At 59.1% G+C, this 11,089-nt stretch overlaps 1 protein-coding gene across 2 annotated transcripts in view; it reads right to left on the bottom strand.

The window, feature by feature from the left end:
• Positions 1-1,900: 1,900 nt before the first annotated feature.
• Positions 1,901-11,089, bottom strand: part of NDRG4 (NDRG family member 4) — a 17,851-nt gene continuing 8,662 nt past the window's right edge. For both annotated transcript variants that reach the window (XM_005422782.2, XM_005422784.2), the window contains 13 exons: positions 10,712-10,817; positions 8,817-8,937; positions 8,501-8,563; positions 8,246-8,306; positions 7,851-7,937; positions 7,699-7,755; positions 7,252-7,355; positions 6,676-6,732; positions 6,528-6,579; positions 5,926-5,973; positions 5,649-5,684; positions 5,409-5,460; positions 1,901-4,222 (listed from right to left, as the gene is read on the bottom strand). In XM_005422782.2, coding sequence (XP_005422839.1) covers positions 4,068-4,222; positions 5,409-5,460; positions 5,649-5,684; positions 5,926-5,973; positions 6,528-6,579; positions 6,676-6,732; positions 7,252-7,355; positions 7,699-7,755; positions 7,851-7,937; positions 8,246-8,306; positions 8,501-8,563; positions 8,817-8,937; positions 10,712-10,817 — 999 coding nt within the window. In that variant the 3' untranslated portion in view covers positions 1,901-4,067. The remainder of the gene's footprint in view (positions 4,223-5,408; positions 5,461-5,648; positions 5,685-5,925; positions 5,974-6,527; positions 6,580-6,675; positions 6,733-7,251; positions 7,356-7,698; positions 7,756-7,850; positions 7,938-8,245; positions 8,307-8,500; positions 8,564-8,816; positions 8,938-10,711; positions 10,818-11,089) is intronic.

Raw genomic sequence — 11,089 nt, 5'->3', positions numbered from 1 at the left:
TGCACTGGGAAGCAATGGGAAATGAACTGTTCTTGAAGCTTTCTGCCCTTAGCTGTCCCCACCTCATCTCAGGGATTAAACTCTTCCTCATTAGTGAGGGATCCTTGCTGAGGAAGGCCTGGCTGGAGAGAAGAACCAACACCCAGCTGGGACCCTGCAGGTGGCTTCACCTGCTTGGAAGCACAAACAGAGTCCCCTTTGCCAAGTCTGGCTCACTGGTGACACAGCACAGCCAGCTGCAAAGGCTGAAGCACTCAGTGAGTTGGCAGAAAGCTGCAGTAACTCTGTGCTGGCGGCTGAAGCCATCTCCCCTGTGCAGCTGTGACAGATGGAGGGGGAATGGCTGTCACCATCGCTCAGCTGCTTCTGATTCCCGGACCTGTGTGCTGTCATATTCCTGTCTGTTTACATAACCAAACCCAGCAGCCAGCAGTTGCAACAGCAGTGTTGTCCTTTAGTGGGATGTTTTAAACAAAAATCCAGGGAAAGCCGGCGCTGGGCAGAGGCTGTGAGCGCTTCAGCCCGCACCAGGTGGCAGTGCAGCCTCACAGATGCACCGCAGGCTCTAAGTCGAATTTTCATGCACTATTTGAGACACTGACCTATATCGTTCCCTCACTCCCCACTAATGGCATCCCTATCTGGCCAGAAAAAACAGCCTGGATTTTTTTCTGCCCTGCTGCTCTCATTGCTTTGCAGGTTCCCCCGAGGGATTACATGTACTAAATGATCTCCTCCTGCTAGAAATAAAAACTCATGCATCATCAACAGCCTGTTCTTGTGACTATTACTGGCAGTATTAAAAAATACTGTGACTATACTTTTTTTGGGTAAACATATGGGAAAGGAAGCTTTAGTGGCATACTTGCTTCTGGTCCAAGAGATAACTGAATGGTGAGATGGGCCAGGTCCCAAGAAAATAGATTATTTAATCTGAAGTACAGAAAAAGAGTTTTAATCTAGCAGTAGTACTGTAGGGATATGGAGTTGTTCATTTTCTTCCTGTTGCAGTCTGTCAGTATTCAGCATCCAGCACTCCATGAATTGCATTCAGGGGGAGTGTGGAAATCATTTGTCTGACATCCTATCCCAGCCATCTGTACAGCATAAAGTCTGCATTATGCCCTGGATGGATGCAGCAGCATTTCTGCATTTCAGTGATAAGGGTGGGGTGTGTGCAGTGTACCCCACTCCCCCAGGTGAGGCTCACCCTGCCCAGCAGAACCAAACCAGCCAAGAAAGGCTCCTGGGCTGCCTGCTCACACCTCAGCTCAGCCTTGGCCCTCTGCATTCCCCCCACGTGTCCAAGCTTTCTGTGCCCACCCAGGCAGCCAGGAGTGTGGACTGCACAGCCACGGTGTCTCCATGCTTTGGCTCTGGGCCCCTCTGCAGGGACTGGGACCGGTCTGGAGTGACCCAGCACGAGGCAGACACTGACACACTCGAGCAGGGACAAGGACTAGGATGTAGGGAGAGGATCCTTCCCAGGGAGGACTTCATGCACTTGGAAAGGGCTATGGCCTGGGACACTCAGACCTTGATGGGGAGACAAACAGGGAGTGGACAGGGAAACTGAGTCTCCCAAGGACCCTGCTCATCCCCAGAGTTGTGCAGCCACAGTTCTTTTCTTCCCCAGAGGACACCTCTTGGATCCAACCTCTTTGGGTTACAACTGGCAGCTTTCCAGCCTCCATCCACTCTTTACACACAGGGCAGCCTGTCTATGGCTACCCTGAAGCCAAAGCACCCCACAGCTTTCCCCCATGGGGTCCTGTGGGCATCACGAGTGGGGCTGGTGGCCAAGCTGTGTCCCCCTTGTCCTCCGTGCCTGCCAGGTCTCTGCAGGCAGACCCCAGGTGGGCTCATACCCGTTTCCCTGCAGCATGTTGTAAAGAGCACAGCAGGTTCTTAACATCTTTATTAGTTAGTTGGTTTATTTCCAACACAGTAACTCCTCTCTACAGCAACAGGTTAGTTAGATCCGGTTTACATATTGCTGTCTCATGAGTGCTGCGGCCTCTGTGCCGCTGTGACAAAACCAGGCTGCACTCAGACAGGAAAATGTGTTAAATTCCGCTGTGACTGGGGAAAAAAAAGGAAAAACAACAAAAATCAAAAGAACAAACCACCAGGGAAAACCAAACCAACCAACCAACAAAACCAAGGTGAGGAACTGAAGGCGAGCACGGCCACACCACCTCCAGGGAAACCACACGGCACTGCTTGGACAAGAATGCAAGGAGGAGTGAACCCAAAAAGGTCAGGGATTGGGCAAACCCTTATATATATATTATGTATAGGTATTTATATATATATATCATCTGGAAGGACACGCTGAGAAAACAAGAGATCGCAGCGGTATCTACCGTAAAAAGGAGCTACGTAGCTTTCAGAGTCACACCAAGAAGGAAGCACACAGCAGAACAAAGTGAGGGACAAAGGGGCACACTGGTGTTTTGGGGTGGCCTTTCACCAGGGGAGGGTTTGGGTGGGGCACGGGTCTCAGGGCCAAAAGCCCTCATACACCCGCTGGGAGCCCCAGGAGCTCTGTGCCCTTCACTGGGGAGCAGGGATGGGGTCTGAGGGCAGAATGCTTTTGTGGGGCTGGCTGGGACCTGCTCCAGCGGGCTGGTTCTGCTCGCCCAGGCGGTGGCACCTGGTGGGTTCCCTGCTCAGGTCCCCCATGGACCACCTACAGAGACCTGAGCACCCATCAGCAGAGGCAGGGCCATCCTTACCTGTGCCAGGAGGGGCTGGGCACTACTGCTCCAGCAGCAGAGGCTGGGTGGCCATCACTGGGGTTATGCAATGACAGGCGTCTCTGTGCTGAGTGAGAGAGGCAAGAGCCACCTGGAGTTGGTGGCCAGAGGGGGCCCCACGGCCTGGGGGGAGCCAAGCCCTTGAGAGACGCTGCGCTCAGTGCGCAGGCAAAGTGCTGGAGGTGGGGGGTGGATCTGGGGAGCCTCGGTGGGTCTGGGCAGCCGTGTGGGCAAAGCCCATGGAGTGCTCCCCACATCCCATGGGTCACCCCACAGTGTCAGCACCTTGTGGTGAGGCACCCTGCGGGGCAGGGGGTGCTGAGGGCTCCCCAACACGGTGGGGAGAGTGTCTCATCTTATTGCTAATGGCTCCTCGGTGATGACACCCACAGGTTGTGGCAAAACTTGAGGTGGGATTTGCTGTGTGACATCCCCTAAAACAGTGGCCTCTGGACCCTGGCAGGCTCAGCCCAAGAGCTGGGAGTGGAACTGACAGTGTGGCAGGGGCCAAGGCAGCCAATTCCCTCTCCCCAGTGCATTTCTGGTGGCAGGTGGTAATTGTCCTTCTTGCAACAAGGGACCAAGGAGGTGCCACCACTGGTGGCAGGGGGACACTCATGCCACCCTTCTGCCCTTATAGCTTCTGGAGTAGGGCTGAAAACTGACCTCTCTTCAGTTGCCCCAGGGCAGCCCTCAGGGTACATGACCAGGGCAAAGGGACAGTTTGGGATGTGATTTCTCACAAGGCTCTGCCAGCTGTGGGGTAGCAAGTTCCGGGTGTGCTGGGGGATCCCGTGCTAGCTCTCCCTAGAGAGGGCCACCAGGGAGAAATGAAAACTGCATCCCTAGGAACAGACCAGTGACCTCCCAGTAACGCTGCTCCCCGTTCCGGTCTTCCTTTTGGTCAGCCATCAGTTGAACTTGGGAGACCAACCTACCTCCTGTGTCCTCTCCACGTGCTGTCCCATCCCATCATCCCGTCCCATCCCAACATCCTGTCCCCATCTCACCACCCTGACCCTGCTACCCCATCCTGGCCCTGTCCCCCTGCCACCCACCCTCCCAAGCCGGGGCCAAGCCGATGCTGGGGAGGGTGAGGACCAATGCAGAACCATGTGTGACTGCTGGACGAAGCCCCTCTCCTTCTCCTGTACCAGACAAGGGGGTGAGGCCAACGGCAAAGAAGACAAATTGACCCCGAAGAAGCGAGGGCCCTGGTGGAGGATGTCCACGGGGCGGGTGGGTGCTGGCGGGATGCTGACGGATGGGAGATGGCTCTGAAGGAGACGTCGGCGGCGGGCGTGGGCCTCAGCACGAAACCTCCATGGTGTGGTTGATCTGCCCCATGGCCTCGGTGCTCTCCGAGTGGGTGCAGGCGCGCGGGCGGGTGCCATCCACGGAGCTGGCGCTGGTGAGGGAGGCCGTGCGGGAGCGTGCCAGGCGGGTCATGCTGGCAGATGGCACTGCACGGGCACAGAGAGACGGCCGGGGCGCTCAGATCCCTCTGAAAACCTGAGCCAACATCGCCACCAGCCCTGCTCCCCGATGCGACTGAGCCTGGGCACAAGCTTGCAGCAAGCGGTGCTGTGACAACATGAGCAGCTCCAGGTGAGGGACATCAGGGCAGGGCTGCTCTGGGCAGGCTGAACACCAGGCTCACTCCTGGGCATGCAACCTCTGGGCATAAGGCAGTGGGAACCCCTGACTACCATGCTCCGGGAAAAGAGTGAGCTGGGATCAGAGCTCCCCTGGCTGCCCAGGGTGTGCAGGGAAGGTGGCACCATCCCCCAGCCAGGATGGCTCACCTGGAAGAGGGCACAGTGGGCACACTGCCAAGACTGTGCCTGCATGGAGGGGGAATTCTCTGAATGCCATTTCTCGACCCCCAGCCCTGGCTTAGGGTGCCATCTCAGGCAAAGCAGAGCGAGGCAGTGGGCATCTAGCAGGGAAGGGCCAGTCCTGCACCCAGGCTGCTCCCAAAGGTGCCCAGGCAGCTGGAGGGCACAGGCCAGGCGGGCACCATGCAGCAGCGGGCACTGAGCAGTACCTGTGCCTCCACTCAGCCTCCGATCCTTCAGGTGGGTGACTGGCAGGGGCAGGAGAAGGGCAGGGAGGGCAGAGAGAGAGTGTCAGCCCTGTCAGCCACTCCTCTGGGCCAGGAGCCCCTGCCCAGCCCACGTGTGCCTGCACACGGAGCTGTCCCTGTGCACACAGACTGCACACACACTGCACACACAGACGCACACAGACACACACAGACACACACACGTGCAACAGACCTGCACACACACAACACGTGCACACGGACTTTTGCAAGCATGCACACACAGGTATAAACACACACACATGTTCTTAAACTGTGCACACACACATGCACAGACTTCTGCACGTGAGCTCTGCTTGTCTTTGTTGCACACACAGCCCCTGCTCGTGCATGCCCACACACACACACACACGTGCACACCAAGACAGGGAGCCTGACACACACATTTGTACACACAGAGCCCTTGTACACACATCTGTGTGCACACAGAGCCTGCACACCCCAGTCCCCTGTGGACACACGGACAGACAGACCTGCAGCAGGTCAGCACACGCACACAGGCACACAGAGACCCACACCAGCCCCAACCCAACCCCAGCACTCACTGTAGCCCATGCCTTGCAGGAAGTACTTGAAGGCTTCGGTCAGCTTGCCTGGCTGTAGGGAGAGAGCAGAGTGAGCTGAACTGAGGCTGAGATCCCCTCTCAGCCCTGAGCAGCTTCTGGCAGCCCCAGTGTGAGATCCCTATGCCCTCATCAGCCCATCCCCAGCTAGCCAAGGACAGCACCAGTGCATGTCTCAGGGCCCAGTATGCCCAGGTAACTGGGGAAATTGCGAGGGCTTACCTGTGTGACCTGGGGCAGCCCACCAGAGTCAGCCATCTGCAAAGAGAAGGTCCTGCTTAGTTTGGGGGGGTGCCTGTACTGCCCACCATCCCCCCGTACCCACTGGCAGGACGCCACTGCTGGGGTCACCCTGCTCTCCCCATACACCCCCAGCTCCAAGGGCCATGATGGACCTGGAATGGAGAGATGGAGACACCCTGCAGCCCTGGGGCAGAAGGCAATGGGGCACTTCATAGGCAGCAGGAACCTCCCTGCTGCCCCTTACCACCAGCCCTACCTTCAGGAATGTGGTGTTGGTGGGATCCAGCTTGGAGTTACACTCCACCTGCAGGCAAGAGAGATGATATTAGCACCCTAGGAAGCCAGGAGCCAAGAAATCGTCCACTGGCCCACAGCATTCCAGCTGGCAAAATCCACCCCAGCCAGGAGCAGACAGGGCACTAGGTGAGCCCTGCACCTGCAGGACCTCCATCCCTGCCATGGGACAAAGGGGACTTTCCTCCCATGAGTCTGGGCAAGGGTGGGACTGAATGGGAGATGAGGGGGACTGGTGAGTCACTCTGTGTCACACATGTGTGTAAAGGCACACAAGTGTGCCAGCAGCTGTGTGGGTGTACGTGGCCAAGCAGGGAGTGTGCCCGTGTGCCAACACAGCCGAGCGTGCAGGTGTGAGCACATCTGGGCATATGGAGAAGGGGGAGTTTTCCAGGTGTGGTGACCAGGCAGAGCTGTGTGTGCACAGGTGCCCACACAAGCAGGCAGGTCTGCGCACGAGCAAGCACACTCCCACCCCCAGGAGCTGCCATGTGTGCGAGCAGGCAGTGAACATGTGCGTGCCCGTGCGTGGGCATCGCCCGCCTGCCACCCTGCTGCACTCACCACCCCCTCCTCAGCAGGCGCGTTGTCTCCGACCACCAGCATCACGGGGCAGCTGGAAGCGACAGGAGAAGGGGGCCTGGTCAGGGTTTGGTCTGAGTGAATTCCCCTGCCCAGGGACCCCTCCATGACTTGCTGGTGTGACTCTTACCGCAGTGTCTTGGCATTGGGCACAGTCCCAGGCCGGTTGATGTCCAGGTCCCTGCGGCTGATGGAGGAGAAAGGCCAGTGTGAGCTCATGGGCAGGTGCCACCACTGATGCCACAGCCCCAAGAAACCACACCCAGCCCCGCTGTCTCAGCACCTTATATATGAAGAATGCTGTAGCCATCTCTGCCATGCCCCAAGCAGAGCCTGTGCCACAGAATGCAGCACCCAGCAGAGTGGCAGGGCTCCCAAGGTCCTGCATGCATGGAACAGCATCTCTGCCCCCTTTCCCAAGCCTGTGCCAGCACCCAGTGCAGGAGGAGATGTAGGAATGTGTACCCATGACGGTGGGCTCTGGGACATGGCAAGGCTTTGGCTCAGGCACCACCACTCCCACATCCTCAGCCAGCAGTGGCAGACAGGTTTGCACTGCTGCCTGCATGCACTGGAGGGTGATGACAGCACCCAACAGGGGCCTGGGTTCTCACAGTGACCTCAGAGCTACCCACCAGCACTGCAGCCTCTCACCCTAGCACAGACAGGGACACAGCCCTGCAGTGGGGCTGCCTGGAGCACTCACCCATTGTACATGTTGAGGAAGAGCTGGAGATTGAACTGGTTCACCACACTGCCGATCTGCTGCCGGTAACTCTGCACCAGCTCCGTGTTGTTCATCAGCTCCTCCTGTGCCAGCAGGGGATGGAGGTCAGAGCAGGTGCTGGGGACACACCCTGCTCCCCAAGTCCTGCCCATGCCATGCCAGCCAGCACAGGTAAGAAGGGGGATGCTGGGCAATGCAGCTGGGCATAGTGGTGCTGCAGGCAGCACACCTAGGCAGGACATGGGCACAGCTCAAACACTCATCAAGGTTAAGCCTCAGACCAGGCAGGGCTTGACTGAGCCCAACCTTGTAGATGGGACAGGCCCAGTGGCACTGTGGCACTGGCAGGGCACAGCCTGGGTGGCAGGGGCCTGGAGGCAGGGGCAGGGGCTGGTGGCAGGGGCCTGGAGGATGCACAGCCCTTACCTGGCTGAACAGGTGGGACAGGACAATGTCTGGCAGCGTGCTGGTGAGGCCGGAGAGCTGCAGAGGGAGCACAGGGAGTTACTGCACTGCCGTGGCTGCCTCCTGCCCCAGGAAGCCGCCAGGATTGGGAGGAGGGGTCAGGGCCTGCCCACCTTGGCAGCTGCCCAGTCAATCCAGCCTTTGCCATTGGGGTCGATGTTCATCAGGACCAGCCCTTCGACCAGGTCAGGGAAGATGAGCTGCAGAGAGCAAGAGGGGAGAGGCTCAGAGGAGAGGGGAGATGTGCCCTGGGCAGCCCCCCACCAGAGCCACTGCACAGGCATTGCACAGAGCTGATGTGACCCCATCCTGGGAGCAACAGGAGACCTGTGGCAAGATTGCCCAGCCACTGTGGCCTTGGCACTGCTGTCCTGGGTCCCCCAAACCCCCAGGAGCCTCTGCAGCAACAGAGACTGCCTGGAGGTATCAGCTCCTGCTCTTCCTCCTGCCCTGGACTGACAGCAGGTACAAACAACTCAAGGCCAGCCCATCCCAGCCCCAGGCTCACCGCAAACTTGGCCAGCACGTAGGCTCCTGCCCCAACACCGATCCCGATCACATACTTGAACCTGGAAACATGGAGAGGTCCATATGAGGGTCAGCAGGCTCCAACACATTCCCTGGGACACCCCTCCACCCACAGCAAGAAGACTTGCAGGATGCCAGCTTACAGGGACAACTCCCCCAGCCCCAAATCCTTGTCTTCTGTCCATCTCCCTGCCAGGACCCTCAGCCAGCAGCTGTGGAAGAGAGGCTGACTCACCCGAAATGCTGCACCACGCTGGGTAACATGGCAGCCAGCTGGTCCATGGATGGATACTGGTACCTGTGGCACAGGGAGGCACAGGATGGTGGTTATGGAACCTGTTCAGAGCACAGTGTCTGGGACAGGGCAGCTGGGCTGCCTGAAATGGGCAGGGAAATAACACCCACCTGCAAACCACCCACCCTGGGCCAGTCATCTGCCACAGGCTTTGGAAAGACCCACAGGCAGGGCACAACTGCCAGGCAGCAACAACCCAAGGGGCAGGGAGGTGACACCCCAGCAGGCACAGTGAGCCCCTGCAACTGGCACCTACCCCTGAGGGAACTGTGAGGCTCCTGCCTGCTGTCCTGGTGCATCCACGTGGCACACCACAAAGTGCTTCGTGATCTCCTGCATGTCCTCGTAGTTGAAGAAGGTGTTGAAACAAAGCTTGTCTGTCAAAGGGCAGGTGGGTATCAGAGACCAAACACCCCAACTCTGGGGCCTGGTGGGCCAGGGGAGCATGGACAGCAGCTGCCCACCCTCCCACTGCCCTTCAACCAAGAGGTGACATGCCACCAAAACCATCCCATCCCCTTCCCTCCAGGCTCCTTGTCCTCCCAGCAGGGACCACAGTTGCTGTTAGCAAGGGCTGCATCCCTGCAGGTGTCAGGAGAGATGGGGATGAACAGACACAGCCAGAATGAGGACTTTGGGATGGCCTCATTCTCAGAAGGATGGGACTGAGGGACACAGAGCCCAAGACTGCAAGACCACCCAGTGGGCAGCAGGATTAGCAGCCTGGGGTGTCAGCCCTGTCCAAAATCCCCAGAAAGGGCTCAAGCAAACACAGAATTTGTAGGAACAGCTGCAAATCTCCCTGCTTGGAGAGAGTCAAAGAAACATCCCCAGCTGTGGACAAGACCCCAGCATTGCAGTGGGATACAGACACTGTCGGAGCTTGGAGGGCTCCTGTCCCATGGAATCAGTGCTTGGACATGGACATGCCTCCTAACACGTGGGGTGAGGCAGGTTGTGAGGCCCCTTGCAGCCAGCGTGACGTGTACCTGAGCAGCCAGAGCTGCTGCAATGGTGACACAGCTCATGTGCATGTCAGTGACTCAGCCTCAGCCGCCAGCAGAGCGGGAGATGCTTCTCCCCACTCACAGGGAACTGAGTATCCTGGCTCAGCTGGAGGGACAGGGCTCTGGGTGCAGGTCTAGGGCTGCAGGCTGACAGAAAGTGCAGCATCTCCACATCAGAGCCCCAGCTCGGGGTCCCTCCTTCCCTGCTATTCCCAGTCTCTCTTGTCCCTCACTCTGCCCTGCTGCCAGCTGGGTCCATGCTCTGAATACCAACGGGCTGGCAGCAGCAGTGAGGACCAGCCCAGCATCCCCCGTGTCCCATCCCTGCCTGCCTTGGGCAGCATCCCCCGTGTCCCATCCCTGCCTGCCTTGGGCAGCATCCCCCGTGTCCCATCCCTGCCTGCCTTGGGCAGCATCCCCCGTGTCCCATCCCTGCCTGCCTTGGGCAGCATCCCCCGTGTCCCATCCCTGCCTGCCTTGGGCAGCATCCCCCGTGTCCCATCCCTGCCTGCCTTGGGCAGCATCCCCCGTGTCCCATCCCTGCCTGCCTTGGGCAGCATCCCCCGTGTCCCATCCCTGCCTGCCTTGGGCAGCATCCCCCGTGTCCCATCCCTGCCTGCCTTGGGCAGCATCCCCCGTGTCCCATCCCTGCCTGCCTTGGGCAGCATCCCCCGTGTCCCATCCCTGCCTGCCTTGGGCAGCATCCCCCGTGTCCCATCCCTGCCTGCCTTGGGCAGCATCCCCCGTGTCCCATCCCTGCCTGCCTTGGGCAGCATCCCCCGTGTCCCATCCCTGCCTGCCTTGGGCAGCATCCCCCGTGTCCCATCCCTGCCTGCCTTGGGCAGCATCCCCCGTGTCCCATCCCTGCCTGCCTTGGGCAGCATCCCCCGTGTCCCATCCCTGCCTGCCTTGGGCAGCATCCCCCGTGTCCCATCCCTGCCTGCTGTGCTGTGGTGGCCAAGCACTCCTGGCTGTGCCTGGCCTGGGCTTTGTGTCCAGCTGAGCATCCAAACTCCCCTGGTGCTTTCAGATGCCCCATGCAGCCATGGGTGGGGGCAAAGGAGCTGAGCCAGGGGTGATGTCCTGGCACCCCCTGGGGCTCAGCCCTGCCTGCCCTGCAGCCCCAGCTGGGAGCAGCACTCACGGTTGAGGCCCACATCGTGGTAGGTCAGGATGGCCGGGCGGTTCCCCTTGGGAGAGCCCCGGATCACCACGTGCAGCAGCCCGTAGGGGGTCTCAATGTCGTGTTCCTGGGGAAGAGGAGACAAGGGGTGATGCCCTCCTGCCCTAAGGAATTCTTTCATCCTCTCCTGCCATCACACCCTTCCCTGCTGCTTCCCCAAATGGCTGGGTCCCATGGGAAGACATGGGAAAGAGGAGCAGCTGTCCCAGGGAAAAAAAAACAGCTCTGGGCATTCCAGAGAGGGTAGAAAGCAGGACAAATCGAGAAGGGAAGGGAAGGGAAGGGAAGGGAAGGGAAGGGAAGGGAAGGGAAGGGAAGGGAAGGGAAGGGAACAGAAGG

This window comes from Geospiza fortis, unplaced genomic scaffold (genome assembly GCF_000277835.1).
Source record: "Geospiza fortis unplaced genomic scaffold, GeoFor_1.0 scaffold97, whole genome shotgun sequence".
In the NCBI taxonomy this organism is placed as follows: domain Eukaryota; kingdom Metazoa; phylum Chordata; class Aves; order Passeriformes; family Thraupidae; genus Geospiza; species Geospiza fortis.
Note: the sequence above shows the minus strand (reverse complement) of the source record. Positions and strands in the feature narration are given on the sequence as shown.